Source organism: Neofelis nebulosa, chromosome 3 (assembly GCF_028018385.1).
Source record: "Neofelis nebulosa isolate mNeoNeb1 chromosome 3, mNeoNeb1.pri, whole genome shotgun sequence".
Classification (NCBI taxonomy): domain Eukaryota; kingdom Metazoa; phylum Chordata; class Mammalia; order Carnivora; family Felidae; genus Neofelis; species Neofelis nebulosa.
In genome coordinates this window covers 46,929,530-46,944,761 of record NC_080784.1, presented here as the reverse complement: position 1 = coordinate 46,944,761, position 15,232 = coordinate 46,929,530, and the positions used below count along the sequence as shown (strand labels likewise).

Sequence of the window (15,232 nt, the reverse complement as noted above, 5' to 3'; positions counted from 1 at the left end):
AATGAAATCTAAGATTTTATTTGCTGATCATTTTAGATCCTATTTGCGAACTATGTCCCTGAAATGGTGGAAATTTTTGCTAACAAGAGGAAATACACCAGTCCCTATGAGGTGGTCAAAGGGAAGAAGTAAGTAGCTTTCAAGCATAATTTCTGCAGTTTGAGAAATTCTACTAGTCACATATCTCTTTAAAAATGCCTGTTGCTTGGCCTAAAGTGAATATATTGGCAAGGTCCTTCATTTACTGAAGAGGGTTGTGCTAAAATAAATACCATAAGAAGATATTTGGTACTTGATAAAAACAACTATGTAGGGGGCGCCTGGGTGGCTCAGTCGGTTAAGTGTCCGACTTCAGCTCAGGTCACGATCTCACGGTCCGTGAGTTCAAGCCCCGCGTCGGGCTCTGGGCTGATGGCTCAGAGCCTGGAGCCTGCTTCCAATTCTGTGTCTCCCTCTCTCTCTGCCCCTACCCCGATCATGCTCTCTCTCTGTCTCAAAAATAAATAAATGTTAAAAAAAATTAAAAAAAAAAACCAACTATGTAGATGCTGGTAAGAGCAGTAAAACAACTAAAATGACAGATAATATTATCATTCCCTATCAAATATTAAGTGTGGCAATATTTCTGCATCCCTCATCACTGTTCTCTTAACATCTATTACTGTTCTGTTCATTTTAATCATGTGGTTAACTTACGGCTAATTTCACATAATGGATCAAATTACAGCCGCAGTTCAAATTTAAAATAATTACTTCGACTCTGTGGTCTCAGCCAAAATTCCACTAACACCATATGGGGGCTCATTCACAGGCAGAGGTTTGCTGGAGTGAAGAGAAATTTCCACGTCTTCTACAACACTTCATAGATCACCTGTTTTGTCCATGTCACAGCCACCTGTTCTGGGAGGAAAATGGAGTTGGAGTTGTTTTTTATCATATTTCTCTGTGATGTGTTATTTCAGTATCCACTATGGTTTTCACATCCGAGAAGGAGGGAATGGATTGGAGATCTTAAATTGGAAGCAACTCTTTTTTAGTCTCTATTTGCTGTAGAGGAAAGAGATCCAGTGGAGATAAACTCCCTTGGAGTGGTCTCTTAGCACAATTGGATGAAAACCAAGATTGACTTAGGAGTCTGAAGAGGAAAGTAAAAAAAAATAAAAATAAAATAATAACAACAATAAAATGAGTGAAAAATAAATATTGAAAACATGGAAATGAACTAGATAAACCAAAGTCTTACGCAGTTCATCACAAGAAGGCAATGCGGGACACATGCCAAATTAGCCCAAAAGGTCTGGAAATCTTAAGGTTAGGTTAGGCTACATGTATGCTTTTAGTTTCCTTAAATGAGTAATGGAGGGAAAAATAGCTTATTTAAGTGCATTACCTAAGGAAGTTGATAGCTATTTTTCACAATAAAAGTTGATATTTTTACACCTGTCCTTGAAGACTCTCCATTGGACTCACTTTTTAGTAGCTACTAGATAATTTTCAGTGCGGAAGATAAACCAAAATAATCCAGAATGTACTGCCACCTCTGCCATAGTATTGACTATGAGAAAATCAGTGAAGTATTTTGAGCCTCTTTTGTTCCTTTGAAAAAGACTAGATCAGCTAATCAGGAGTCAAGTGAAAGAAATCAAGTGAAGTAACACATGTGCAAGTCCATTATAAGTTATAATAACTATGAAAAATGTCACAATTACAATAGTTATTATTGTATTCCTGAAAACCTACGTGTTATTCAAATGTTTGGATTCATACCCAACATGGAATGAACTAGGGACCATAGAAATCTGATGTTTCTTTTCTCTATTGGAGATGCAGTCTTCAATGTTTCTATTTTAAAAATCTGGGTAATTCAAATACCAGATTGATTTAAAGCTAAATTTAAGCTAAATTTAGCTCTGCGTCTTGACAGGAAGATACTTCTGTTTCTCAGATGATCCACCTCACATATTCTTGCCCCCTAGGTTCATCGTGGTCTGTGGGAACATTACGGTTGACAGTGTGACAGCTTTCCTACGGAATTTTCTCCGCCATAAGTCAGGGCAAATCAACATTGAGATTGTTTTTCTGGGAGAGTAAGTTTATCTGTACCATTCACGGGCTCTAAATTAATCCTTGAAATATGTGTGCATTTTTTTAATGGAAAAAAATTACCCTCGCAATATTCATAGGAAAATTAGGAAATAATAATAAGCAAAAGGAGAAGAAAAGGCAATCTTACGACCAGAGTTAACCTCAGAGAATATTTTGGAATATATCTTGCCTGATGTTTATCTGTATATATACTAACGTTGTTAAAGAGATTTCCTATCATTTACTCTTCTGTGACTGTGATTTTGTGCACAAGTCTGGCATTCTTTCTAATTGCTATTCTGTTAATTCTCAGAATTGGAAATGTGAGTTCAAATAGATGCAGAAAGGATTGTTTTTAATGATGTTTTTATTCTATGAAACTTACATTTCCACAAGTAGAGTCCAAGTCAACTATTTTGTGAACCCCCTAGAAAATGCATACTTAATATGAAAAGGTTTTTAAGTAGGCAAAATTATTTCTTATCGTTTTATTTTACAATTTTGGTTCCCAGTGAGATTGAACAATTTTTGTATGTTTTGACCATTTGATTTTCCTTTTTTGATGAATGAAGAAATTTGTCTTCATTTCTCATATCTGCTTTTCTATGAGGATGGTTATCTGCTGTTTTACTGACTTCTCAGCGGTCTTAATGTATTTTGATATTAGCCTTTTTGTGTCATTTGTTGTAAATATTTTTCTCTCTTTGCCTGTGTGTGTGCACGCAGAAGCATTTGATTTACATGTACTATAAGCCATCGACTCTTTCATTGTGGCATCTGGCTTTTCTGACACTCTTTGGCCTCTCTGTTCTAGAATTAAGCAAATATTTCTCTAGCGTTTCTATGTTTCCATATTGAAATATTTTGTATTTAAGCTCCCTGGAATTCATTTTGTGTAAAGTGTAAGGAACTAACTTCTTTATTTTGTTCAAATGGTTTATCAGTTATCCACACACCACCAAATAAGTCAGGCAGATTGGAAAGGGCATTTTGATCTTGTACAGGATCATATACAGGATCACTTCCGCCACTTCCACCTTCACACATTTTATAGTTCAGCGCTTTGTACCTTGTACATTGTGGCATGTCCAGTCCAATACAACTTTGGGCTCCCCTGTATGAGATGACCAACCAGCATTTTGAACTCCTTCATGGTGCTACATTGATGGACAGCCAACAGTTCTATTTCAGTGTAATTGCCTGCCTGTCTTTTCGGTAATTTGTATGTTACTTGAATCCTTATTTTAAAAAATAGTCAAAAACCGGGCTAAAATTAGTGATAAGGGGCTAATAATTATAATCCAGTTGAGACAAAAAGGAAATCATTAGATGTATTTACTGTTGTATGGACTAATGTAGGTTATTATAGGTACTTGTCAAGAGAACAAATGAAATTTTTTAAAATTTATTTTAATGTTTATTTCTTTTTGGGAGAGAGAGAGACACCAAGAACGAGTGGGGGTGGGGCAGAGAGAGAGAGAGAGACAGAGTCTGAAGCAGGCTCCATGCTCTGAGCTGTCAGCACAGAGCCCGACGTGGGGCTCGAACCCGCCAACCAAGACATCATGACCTGAGCCGAAGGTGGATGCTCAACTGACTGAGCCACCCAGGTGCCCCTAAAACAGAAATGTGAGATTTTTTTAAATGGTGCAAAATGTTGGAAGCACTCATCTAGAATTTTTCCCATTACCTATAATTTTTGATGACTCTGCAATTCATATCCTCCACCAGACATTCTCTGTGGCTCCATATTCACACAACTAAATTGCTTACTGAATATCTCCATCCCAGAGCTTCAAAGGCCCCTCAGACGTAACATTTTAAAAAACAAACTCATGATCTTATATCTCTCTCTCCAGCTAACAAGGCAAATACATAAAAGAAGGAAAGAACACGGCACTTTCTGTCTCAGCAAATTGGACCTTATCAGTGCAGTTCCTAAAAACAGAAAGCAAGGCATTGTTTTTGCTGCTCCTCTCCCTTAAGCCTTACGTATACTTGCATCAATATCATCAATTTTGTCTCTTAAAGAAATACTAATTGTGTCTCTGCCACTCCATATCCTATTCAGTTAATATTTTGTATCTCCTTAAGTTCTGGAAAGACCACATTATTGATTTGTGCCTTTTTCTCAGAAACTCTTCTCCTGCTATTACATGACTGGTTTGTTCTTATTCTTCAGCACTCAGAAATAAGGCCAGATGTTAGTATCACCTAACCACATGGATTAGTAATAGAGGATGGATGTTTTCCTACAGGGGATTCGGAGTTCTGTTAAAGCCACTAAATAAATACCATGAACTCTAAACCAAAGTCAGTCATCATTTTACATCTTTGGTACTATATTCTTTGCCCAGGGTTCCTCCTTCCTTGGAATTAGAAACATTATTTAAGTGCTACATGGCCTATACGACTTTTGTTTCTGGATCGGCACTTAAGTGGGAGGATCTGAGGCGAGTTGCGGTAAGAACTAGTTGTTTTTCTTCTGATTATCCTAAGCTGCAACAATTAAGATGATAGGATGTATTTCTCTTTCAAAAGTATCAGTCCACATGCTTAAATTGGTGGAAATAAGACTTCCTCAACTTTAAAAACTGATCATAAAGGAAATGTAGCTATTGAATCTCCAAATCCTCCTTGATAAATGTCAAGTAGACAGCACTGTTTACCTACACTTAACATTTATTTATTTCACTAAATCCTCTACTTATCTAGAGCAGTTTTATTTTAGCAGTCTAAGAAATCTGAAAAAGTTATGGATGGCAGAAGTGTGTTTAATCTTATCATTGAATAGAATCCTTACCAGACACAGATTTCCCAACTTTTTCTAAACACACTGATCCACTTTCTGATAAGAGAAACAGAAAGGAAAATAGCAGAAATCCCATTAAGGATGGATGAAAAATAATGAGCAAAGGCCAACAGTCTAGACAGCTTTCATTTAAGATCAAAGCAGGTTTCCTCCCATGTTTTAGATTTCATAGAATCACATAAACCAAGGACTGTAGTTTTTTTTAAATCAGAGATCTCTAGAGTTAACATAAAGAATTGAAATAGAAAATGACAGACTCAGAATAATCTTTCTCTTTCCCGCAACTCAGTATTGTAAGTGCCACTTCAATAATTTTCTATACCCTTAAGATTCAGAATCCACAAATACTGAATGACTGATTACTTTGGGTCAAGCATACTTCCAGTTCCTCCATTCTTTGCTGTCCTGAGAGGCAAATCAATGTATAGGAAGTTGCTTAAAAACTTCGTTTTGGATAATAGGAAAAATATAACTATGTACTTTGCCTGTTTTAAAGCAGTCTTGCATCTGTGTTGGAGACCCTATGCCCAGGTCTGTCCCCTACAGCACTTCCAGCCATTACAGCATCTACAGGACTCTGATCTTGCTGTAAGGACATCCTTATCACCACTCCTTCCCAAGGGTGTTCTCTCTCTTATGGAAAATTTTATGATAAAACCACAGGGAAACCCAGAGGGGGAACACTAGAGCATTTCCTATGTAATTAACAAGATGGCTACTGTCTAATCTTGAAGAATAGGTGGAATCTGCAGAAGCATGCCTGATTATAGCCAACCCTTTGTGCAGTGATTCGCATGCTGAAGACACTTCCAACATTATGAGGTAAGAAGCTGGCACTGTTTTATATGCTTCAAGATGATTTTATTTCTACCTCTTTTAAAATAAAGCCCAGTGGCCCAGTGCATGGGACCAAATAGGAGAAGATGTCATCTATTACAGCACTAGGTTCATTATATTCCAGGTTTCTGCCTATTTTTTCTTTCTTTCTTTCTTTTTTTTTTTTGCTCCCCAAAGCTGTGTGGATGCAAAAATAGAGTATCCTGAGTATCTTTGTGCTTTTCCATATACTTTCCTAAAGTTTCATATGGGTAAAAGTTATTTAAAATTTTTTTCTTACGTTTATCTTTTGAGAGACATAGAGAGATAGAGCACAAGTTGGGGAGGGGCAGAGAGAGAGGGAGACACAGAATCTGAAGCAGGTTCCAGGCTCCGAGCTGTCAGCACAGAGCCCAACACAGGGCTCGAACTCACAAACTGTGAGATCATGACCTGAGCTGAAGTCGGACGCTTAACCGACTGAGCCACCCAGGCACCCCAGGTAATAGGTATTTAAATTTAAAAAGCAAGCATACCAATAACTGAATAGCTGTTCAGACAACACCGTTAATAAATAACATCTTTAAACTTCCAAAAATAAAGATGCCATTTTCTGATCGGTGAATCCTATTAGTAGACTTTATTTATTGGAGTTTTTCTCCAGTACTGGTGCAATATTGTGTATCATTTGCTATAATGTGCTTGTGATTGTTGGCAAATATCTTCCAGATGACTAGAATTGGTATCACTGTCTTTAACTATGAGCTGTCTGTGAGCAGGAACTTGACTTGTGGTGATAGTTTCAAGCTATCATGGTGATGGCAATGGCATTGTGCCCAACCATATGAACTTATGGTCCCCAGAGCATAATAAACATACATAGCTAAAGGTGATTCTACAAACAGCAAGAAACAGTTGAGAACATATACTGTGCATAATACAGTATATATGAGTTGGACCTCAGTCTCTTAATATGTATAATGAGAACGTTGGGTAAGACAGTCTATGAGCTACTTCAAGCTATAGACAGAAATGCGATCACTGTTTTTTTTTTCTGTAATTAATGTATTTGAAGGCTAAAATACATGAAACTGCTGATTTTCTCCTCAAGAACTGGTTTCAGAACACCACAGTCTCCTAGTACCAAGAGCCGACCCTTCCATAGATTACATTTACTAAGTCACTAAAACAATATCATCCTTTACTGTGTATGCAATTAAACAGAACATTATTAGAAGACAGCATAATCGTGCATTTTATATGTTGTTTTATTATTGCATACGGTACATCACTGATGAGCATATTTGTTGTTTATGTAGGGTTCTCTCCATCAAAAACTATAACCCTAATACCAGAGTCATCATACAGATACTTCAATCCCATAACAAGGTATGGTAACCATCTAGCCTACCTATCATCCCCTTTTAGTCTATGGAGTTGAATAACTTCCTTTGTCTAAATAATAAAACTTATTAATTTCTCACAGGTCTATACTCAAAGATTTTTTGCCAATTACAGGTGAAATATGGAGGTTCATTAAGATTTTTAATCACTTAAAAATGCAAATTCATAAAGAGGTATACTTTCATACTTTAGCAGCTGCTACCTGAGGGTCTAACTACTAATCCACCTAAATCTAGATGCTGATATCATTTCCTTTGGGACACTGACCTACCTCTCTTGGCACATCTATGACTACTTGGAGCCACTAAAAATGCAGTACCCTGATTAGACAATCACAGAGGTTTGAGAGACAACCAAAAGCTAGGACAGGGTTGAGCAAAAAGGTTCAACTCCTACACAAGGCCATTTCTTCAAAACTGAGAGAGGTGGCTATTTTACCTAGTGCAGAATTTCAAGGGGAATGAAGAAACAGAGGAATATATTCTAAATGAAAGAGTAAGATAAGACCTCAGAAAAAGACCTTGACGAAACAGAGGTGAATGACAGAGTTCAAAACAGTCATCAAGATGCTCACTAAGCTATGGGGAAGAATGGATGAAGAAAATGAGAACTTCAACAGAGATGGAGTATATAAGAAAGTAACCAAATAGAAATCACAAGCTGAGGAATTTAGTAACTGAACCAAAAAAAATACAATAGAGGGGTTCAGCAGCAAACTAGATGAATCAGAAGAATCAGCAAACAGGAAGACAGGGTAGTGGAACTCACCTAATCAGAGGAGCAGAAAGAAAAAAGAATGAAAATGAGTGGGGACAGCTTATGGGACAATATCCATTGGGTCAATGTTTGCATTATAGGCATCCCAGAAGGAGAAAAAGAAAGGGGCAGAAAACTTATTTGAAGAAGCAGTCACTGAAAACTTCCCTAATCTGGAGAAGGAAACAGACATCTATATCTAGGAAGCCCAGATAATTTTAAATAAGATGAACCTAAAGAGATCCACACAAAAACTCATTATAATTAAAGTGTCAAAAGTTAAAGACAAGGAGAGAATCTTAAAGGTGGCAAGAGAAAAACAACTTGTAATATCTAAGGGAACCACTGTAAGACTAGCAACAGATTTTTCAGCAGAAACTTCACAGACCAGAAGGGAATGGCCTGATAGATTGAAAGTATTGAAAGAAAAAAAAAGCCCTGCCAATCCAGAATAGTCTACCTGGCAATGTTGTCATGCAGAGAGTTTTTCACACAAGCAAAAGCTACAGGAGTTCATCATCACTAGGACAGTTTTATAAGAAATGATAAAAAAAAAACTTCTTCAAGCTGAAAGGAAAGGGCATCAATTAGTAACAGAAAAAGATAAGAAAGTATGAATCTCAATGGCAAAAGAAAATGTATAGTAAAATTCAGAATAATCTAATGTTGTAAATGTGGACTAATCACTTATGAATCTCATATGAAGGTTAAAAGACGAAAGTAGTAAAAATAACTGCAGTACTTAGTAAGGGATACACTAAGGGATCCCTTAGTAAGGGATATACCAAATGCTATAAATTGTGATATCAGAAACAAAATGGGGGGGGGGGGGATAAAAATGTGGTTTTAGAATGTGATCAAACTTAAGTTGTTAGGACTTAAAATAGATTGTTATAAAAATGAGTTATGTGGCCTACTATGAAGTAGCCACAAAGGAAAAATACAAGTAGATACACAACAAATAAAAAGAAAGGAATCTAAGACCTACAGAAAATCATCAAATCACAAAGGAAGAGAGCAAAAGAGGAAGAAAGGAACAGAGCATTGACAAAACTGCCAGAAAACAATTAACAATGACAATAGGCGCATACCTATCAATAATTACTTTAAATATAGATGGGCTAAATTCTCCATTTATAAATGATTTAATTTTTTTTTTAATGTTTATTTATTTTTGAGACAGAGAGAAACAAAGCATGAATGGGGGAGGGTCAGAGAGAGAGGGAGACACAGAATCCGAAGCAGGCTCCAGGCTCTGAGCTGTCAGCACAGAGCCTGACACAGGGCTCGAACTCACGGACTGTGAGATCATGACCTGAGCCAAAGTTGGACACTCAACCAACTGAGCTACCCAAGCGCCCCTCATTTATAATTATATATATAATTAATATATATAACTATTATATATTATATGTATTATATATAATTATTATATATATTAATTATATATAATAAAATATATAGTTTATATAATGGAATTTTGTTCAGCCATAAAAATGAAGGAAATTTTGCGCTTGCTACAGTATGGATGGGCCTTGAGGGAATTACTCTAAGTGAAAATAAGTCAGAGAAAGACATACCATATGATTTCATTTATATGTAAAACTTTAAAAATTAAAAAAAAAAAAAGCAACCCCCCCCCCCAAAATCCATACAGATAGAACAGATTGGTGATTGTCAGAGGTAGGGATGGGGGTGGTGTTGAGGGTGGGCAAAATGGATGAAGGGGATAAAAAAGAACAAACTTCTGTTTATAAAACAAATAAGTCATGGGAATATAATGTACAGCATGGTGACTATAGTTAATAATACTCTATTGTAGATTTGAAAGTTATTAACAGTAGGTCTTAAAAGTTCTGATCACAAGAAAAAAATAATTTTAACTATTGGGGTGGTAGGTGGTAACTAGAATTATTGTGGTGGTCATTTCACAACGCACACATTGAATCATTATCTTGTACACCTGAAGCTAACACAATGTTATATGTCAGTTATATCTCAACGAAAACAAGGACAAAAATAAAAGTTGTAGGTTCAGGGTAGTATAAGAGGTCTAAGTCATTTGACCTGATTTCGCAACTGTCACTATTTCTGTTTTAAAAAGTGGGAGCAGTAGACCACTAATAATTTTTAAAAGCTGAATTTGTTCTGATACCTTCTACTGACACAGGCACAACAAATTTTTTCAAGTAAAACAAATGCAAGAAAGCACATTCATTCTGAAAAAACTTTCTTGAATTGTATTTACTCATAATGTTTGACCTACTTTCTACTATGAAACAGGTTTTTCTGCCAAAGATTCCCAGCTGGAACTGGACTACTGGAGACAACATCATCTGCTTTGCCGAATTGAAGCTTGGATTCATGGCCCAAGGCTGTCTGGTGCCAGGTTTATGCACCTTTCTAACGACTCTATTTATTGAACAGAACAAAAAGGTAACCTTGTAAATTGTTGAATCTTGGCTTTTTTCCCATGTCCTCACATGGTTAGGATCAGAAATAGGAAAAAAAAAAATTGAAGAAGGCAAGAAAGCCCCAAGGAATCAGATTTGACTTCCATTTGAACGGCAAAGTATTGAGAGATCTAGACTGCAGTCCCAGACATTACACTGACCTTGAAGAAGTTATTTATCTTATTCTTGTCTAAGAATATTTATCTGCAAAATAGAAATAATATCTTTGCTTCCTACCTGCAGTCCAAGATGCTGGGAATATAAATGTAGAAGTACTTGGAGTTACTGAACATAGAAATATAAATAAGGGCACCTGGGCAGCTTGGGTGACTCTTGATTTCGACTCAGATCATGATCTCACAGTTGGTGAGATTAAGCTCCATGTAGGGCTCTGCACTCATAACATGGGGCTTGGGATTTTGTCTCTCCCTCTCTCTATGCCCCTCTCATGCTCTCTCTCTCTCTCTCTCTCTCTGAAAATAAATAAACTTAAAAAAAAAGGAATATAAATAAAGACTATATTATTAATGGAAAATCATCTATTTAAATATAAAGTAACTATGTAATAATTGATATAATAATAATTATATTCATTGAACAAATAATAATACAAATAATAATTACAATCTAATTTTTCAGGTTATTTTGGGGACATTCCATGCAGTAATAATAATGGTCACCACTATGAATGCCTCCTATGTTACTGATTTTAAATACATTATGTTTCTCCTTGATAATATTTTAAGATAGCATCCCAGTAATAGGTCAGTGAAGCTAACCTGATTTTATACAAAGTTAGTGAGTAGCAGAGGTAGAATTGTCTGACCTAATTAATGTCTTACCACTATGCTTGATGCCTGTGGCTGTTAGGTATCTACTCACAATCTCCCACATCAGGTCCTTTGATACCTTTGAGTCAAAATAAGTGGCTTGAAGGGACTATTAGGGTGCTATAGTACCAAGTATGGCCTTTGAAATGTCACTCCCATGAAATATTCCAGGAAAGGCTCTAACCCTCAGCTGGGCCTGGTATCCCATTGTCCAGAGGCTCTTCAGAGAGTCTGAGAGTGACATTTCCTCTTCATTTAATTATGAGTCCACACATGACTTCTTTTATACTCAGTTTCCCTCTTGGCCTTTTTTTTTTTTTTTTGCATTTTATTTCCTTTTGTAATAAATTCAAAAAACTTTTTGCATCTTTTCTGTTTTCATCCCTGGTACGATATAAAAACAAATAAACACCATGAAAGATGCTCTGGCCAGCAGAACACTAACTGAAAAACAAAGGTTTCTTCTGTAATTCCTTCTGTGAATGTGAGGAGATATCATATATAGATAAATAGAAATGACCATCAGGCAGCAGGAAATGAGCCCTGGTGCTACTACAGTGAACCTGCATTAGCCTTATCTTAGTGGTCACTGTGTAAGGCTTCAAAAATTACTCGTGAGGAAATTGTCTCTGCCTGTGTTGTGTCCTTACAAAGTGCAAGATAACCACGATATCTGTTGTAATGACTCTGATACTAATCTCCAGGGCTAGAGAAAGTAAATGGAATGAGAACCCTCTATGAAGACTTCATCTCTTTCATGGAAATAGAGGAGGAAAAAATGCAAACCAACACTGTATTATGTTGTTCTTCTTGATGTGTAATCTGCAGTTGTAACCTCCTCACTGAACATGGCCTGTCAACATTCATCATAAGAGGGCTTTTGGGATATAGGAATTGAGAGAGATTATTTGGAAGTGGTGTCTAAAACCTACTTTCAGAAATCTTAAACTGGGCCCCAGATTTTGTAATTCTATACTTTGCTCTGGTTTATAGATTCCGTAATAAACTGTTAGGTTTAACAGCCAGGACTCCAGTGTCTTGTGTTCCATTTTTGTTGCATTGGACACTTATTTTCTCTGTCAGTTTCTGCATCAATAAAATGAGAGTTATGAAGGAAACAATCAACAAAACTAAAAAGCAGTCTATGGAATGGGAGAAGATACTTGCAAACAACATATCTGGTAAAGGGTTAGTATCCAAAATCTATAAATCTATAAAGAACTTATCAAACTCAATACCCAGAAAACAAATAATCTGGTTAAGAAATAGAAGAAATGAATAGATGTTTTCCCAAAGAAGACACCCAGATGGCTAACAGACCTATGAAAAGATGCTCAGCATCACTCATCATCAGGGAAATCCAAATCAAAACCATGATGAGATACCGCCTCACACCTGTCAGAATGGCTAAAATTAACAGCTCAGGAAACAACAGATGTGGATGAGGATGTGAAGAAAGGGAAACCCTCTTATATGGTTGGTGGGAATGGAAACGGATGCAGTCACACTTGAAATTAATATGGAGGTTCCTCATAGAGCTAAAAACAGAACTACCCTATCACCCAGCAATTGCACTACCAGGTATACAGAAAGGATACAAAAATACAGATTCTAGGAGGTTAGTACACCCGATGTTTATAACAGCCTTGTCAACAATAACCCAACTACAGAAAGAGACCAAGTGCCCACTGACTGATGAATGGATAAAGAAGATGTGGTGTATATTTACAATGGAATATTACTCAGCCATCAAAAAATTGAAATCTTGCCATTTGCAGTGACATGGATGGAGCTAGAGTGTATTATGCTAAGCAAAATAAGTCAGTTAGAGAAAGACAAATACCATACAATTTCACTCATGTGAAATTTAGTAAACAACACAGATGAACATTTGGGGAGGGGAAAAAAAGAGAATGGGAGGAAAACCAGAAGAGACTTTTAATGATAGAGAACAAACTGAGGGTTGCTACAGGGGAGTTTTAGTGTGTGGGGGAAGTTAAATGAATGATGGGGATTGAGGAGGCACTTGTGATAAGAACGGGGTGTTATATGTAAGTGACGAACCACTGAATTCTCCTGAAACCATATATGACACTATATGTTAACTACCTAGAATTTAAATAAAAATTTGGAAAAAAATAAAATAAAACCAAAAACTTTCTTTAGGCTTGAAAAATAAAATAAAATAAGCTATTAATCTCATAATCTGATTTTTGTAAGTATTATGTTAATATCTGTAAAACTTCTGAGTACTCAGATTAAAAGACCTTGGATCAATGGTATGTGTTTCACCTGTATTAATTATATGGTGAGAAATTATAGTCCAAAGAGCATTTCCAGTTGCTTCAAGGCACAGAACGTTGCCTTAGGCTTAAATTTAAATTAGACCTACTCCAACTTACATACTTGAGCTCCCTGACTCCACTATCTAAATCCAAAATCCATCTTCTTGTTTCCCTTTCTGAACTTTAAAAAATTAGCACAGGAAGTCTTCTCCATCTTTATCATTTTTTTACCATTTTTCAAAAACTGAAACATTTGGCTTAGAAGTGCCAAGCCAGTTTTTTCAGTAATTGGAACTTAAATAGGGACCACCCAGTGAGAGGAGCCCTTCTCAATAGAAGAATTTAAGAGAGTGGAAAAAGGCAGGAGATTCAGCTGAATCTTGGAAAGGGAGTTGCAGGGGAGAGTGCCCGCCTGGACTGCCTGATAAAATTAGTCCTTTTTTGTAAGGCAGATTTGTGTGTGTGTGTGTGTGTGTGTGTGTGTGTGTGTGTGTGTGTGTGTGTTTTATTTGTTTTGAAACTGCAAGATGGCCATCTGAGGAGTATTTTTGAACTGGCCTTAACTGTCCACAGCCACACTGTTTCAGAGCTTCCAGAACTTCCAGACATTGACCTGGGACTCTGGGGTATAAAGGGGCCTGTCCTGCCATGTCAGGGCAGTGTGCTGGAGATTCTTATGGCAGCAGATGGGGAGAATGATGGGGATGTACATAGAGCACAACAAAATTCCAAGTTCTTACACAAATATCAGGGATGAGTTACCCAGCAGCCCTCACCCTTCACAGGCTGTATTTAGCCTTTTTGAGAGATACTCTTCTCCCTTCCCATCTCCCTCTTCTCTAGAAACCTATTGCTGCCCTCAATTTTTATATTCCCATTTCCATTGATCAGGATGGCCACTTAAATTCATTTGAAGCTATGAAGACTTCTGATGCTGGGCAGAACCCATGCATATTTTTTTCTTTGTGGTATATGGCTAGTCAGTAGAAAACTAATATGTTAAAAAAAACAATCTTGAATAGCCATATCCATGGAGAGACAATTTAGATACCATATTATCCTTCTTATCTTACTGTTACTGACTCAAAAACTAGTCTATCTTGCTGAAATTATTAGAAAAATTCCAGTTTTCAACAAGGAGTCTTGAATGCCATCTGGGAAGAAATCAAGTCATGATGCTTTTACTTCATTCTGAACTCTCTAGTGTAAATAATAAAGATGTATGTTAGAGTTTAAGTTCTTTCTTTCTTCAGTTAACCCCAGGACAAATCTCTTTTTTATGACTTAAGCACAACGAGCGCTGGTTTGCTGCCTAGCAGGATATACAACTTGAATTATAATATCCCATATTGCATGGCATTGTGCTTCATTTCACATGATTGTGTATTCCAGGTTTTTCCTAAACAGCCCTGGCAAAAACATTTCTTGAATGGCCTGAAGAACAAAATCCTGACTCAACGTCTCTCTGATGACTTTGCTGGAATGAGTTTTCCTGAAGTTTCCCGGTAAGTTAATAGAAATAACTTTCCTCATTCTTCTTGAAGTGACATTCTTTTGACAGTGCTCATTCGGGGCTCACTGTAGGCCAGGCTCCATGGTAGATGTTGAAGATGTGGGAATGAACATGCCTGAGTCTCTACAACCTAGAACTTTGCAGTCTGTGTGGGACAGTTTTGTGTCTGTCACAGTCATCATGTGGGCTGGGACTTACTTTAGAATGGATTCCACATTTGGGAGGGTCTTCCTCTGCTGAGGTACTAGTGTTTTCCCAGACACAGAGCACAAAGTGTT

The 15,232-nt window shown here is 36.8% G+C and overlaps 1 protein-coding gene across 2 annotated transcripts in view; it reads left to right on the top strand.

Annotated features, from left to right (window-relative positions):
- Positions 1–15,232, top strand: part of KCNU1 (potassium calcium-activated channel subfamily U member 1) — a 150,546-nt gene that overhangs the window by 34,085 nt on the left and 101,229 nt on the right. For both annotated transcript variants that reach the window (XM_058720713.1, XM_058720711.1), the window contains 7 exons: positions 37–128; positions 1,977–2,087; positions 4,443–4,548; positions 5,637–5,719; positions 7,033–7,102; positions 10,157–10,309; positions 14,834–14,946. In XM_058720713.1, the coding sequence (XP_058576696.1) occupies positions 37–128; positions 1,977–2,087; positions 4,443–4,548; positions 5,637–5,719; positions 7,033–7,102; positions 10,157–10,309; positions 14,834–14,946 (728 nt within the window). The remainder of the gene's footprint in view (positions 1–36; positions 129–1,976; positions 2,088–4,442; positions 4,549–5,636; positions 5,720–7,032; positions 7,103–10,156; positions 10,310–14,833; positions 14,947–15,232) is intronic.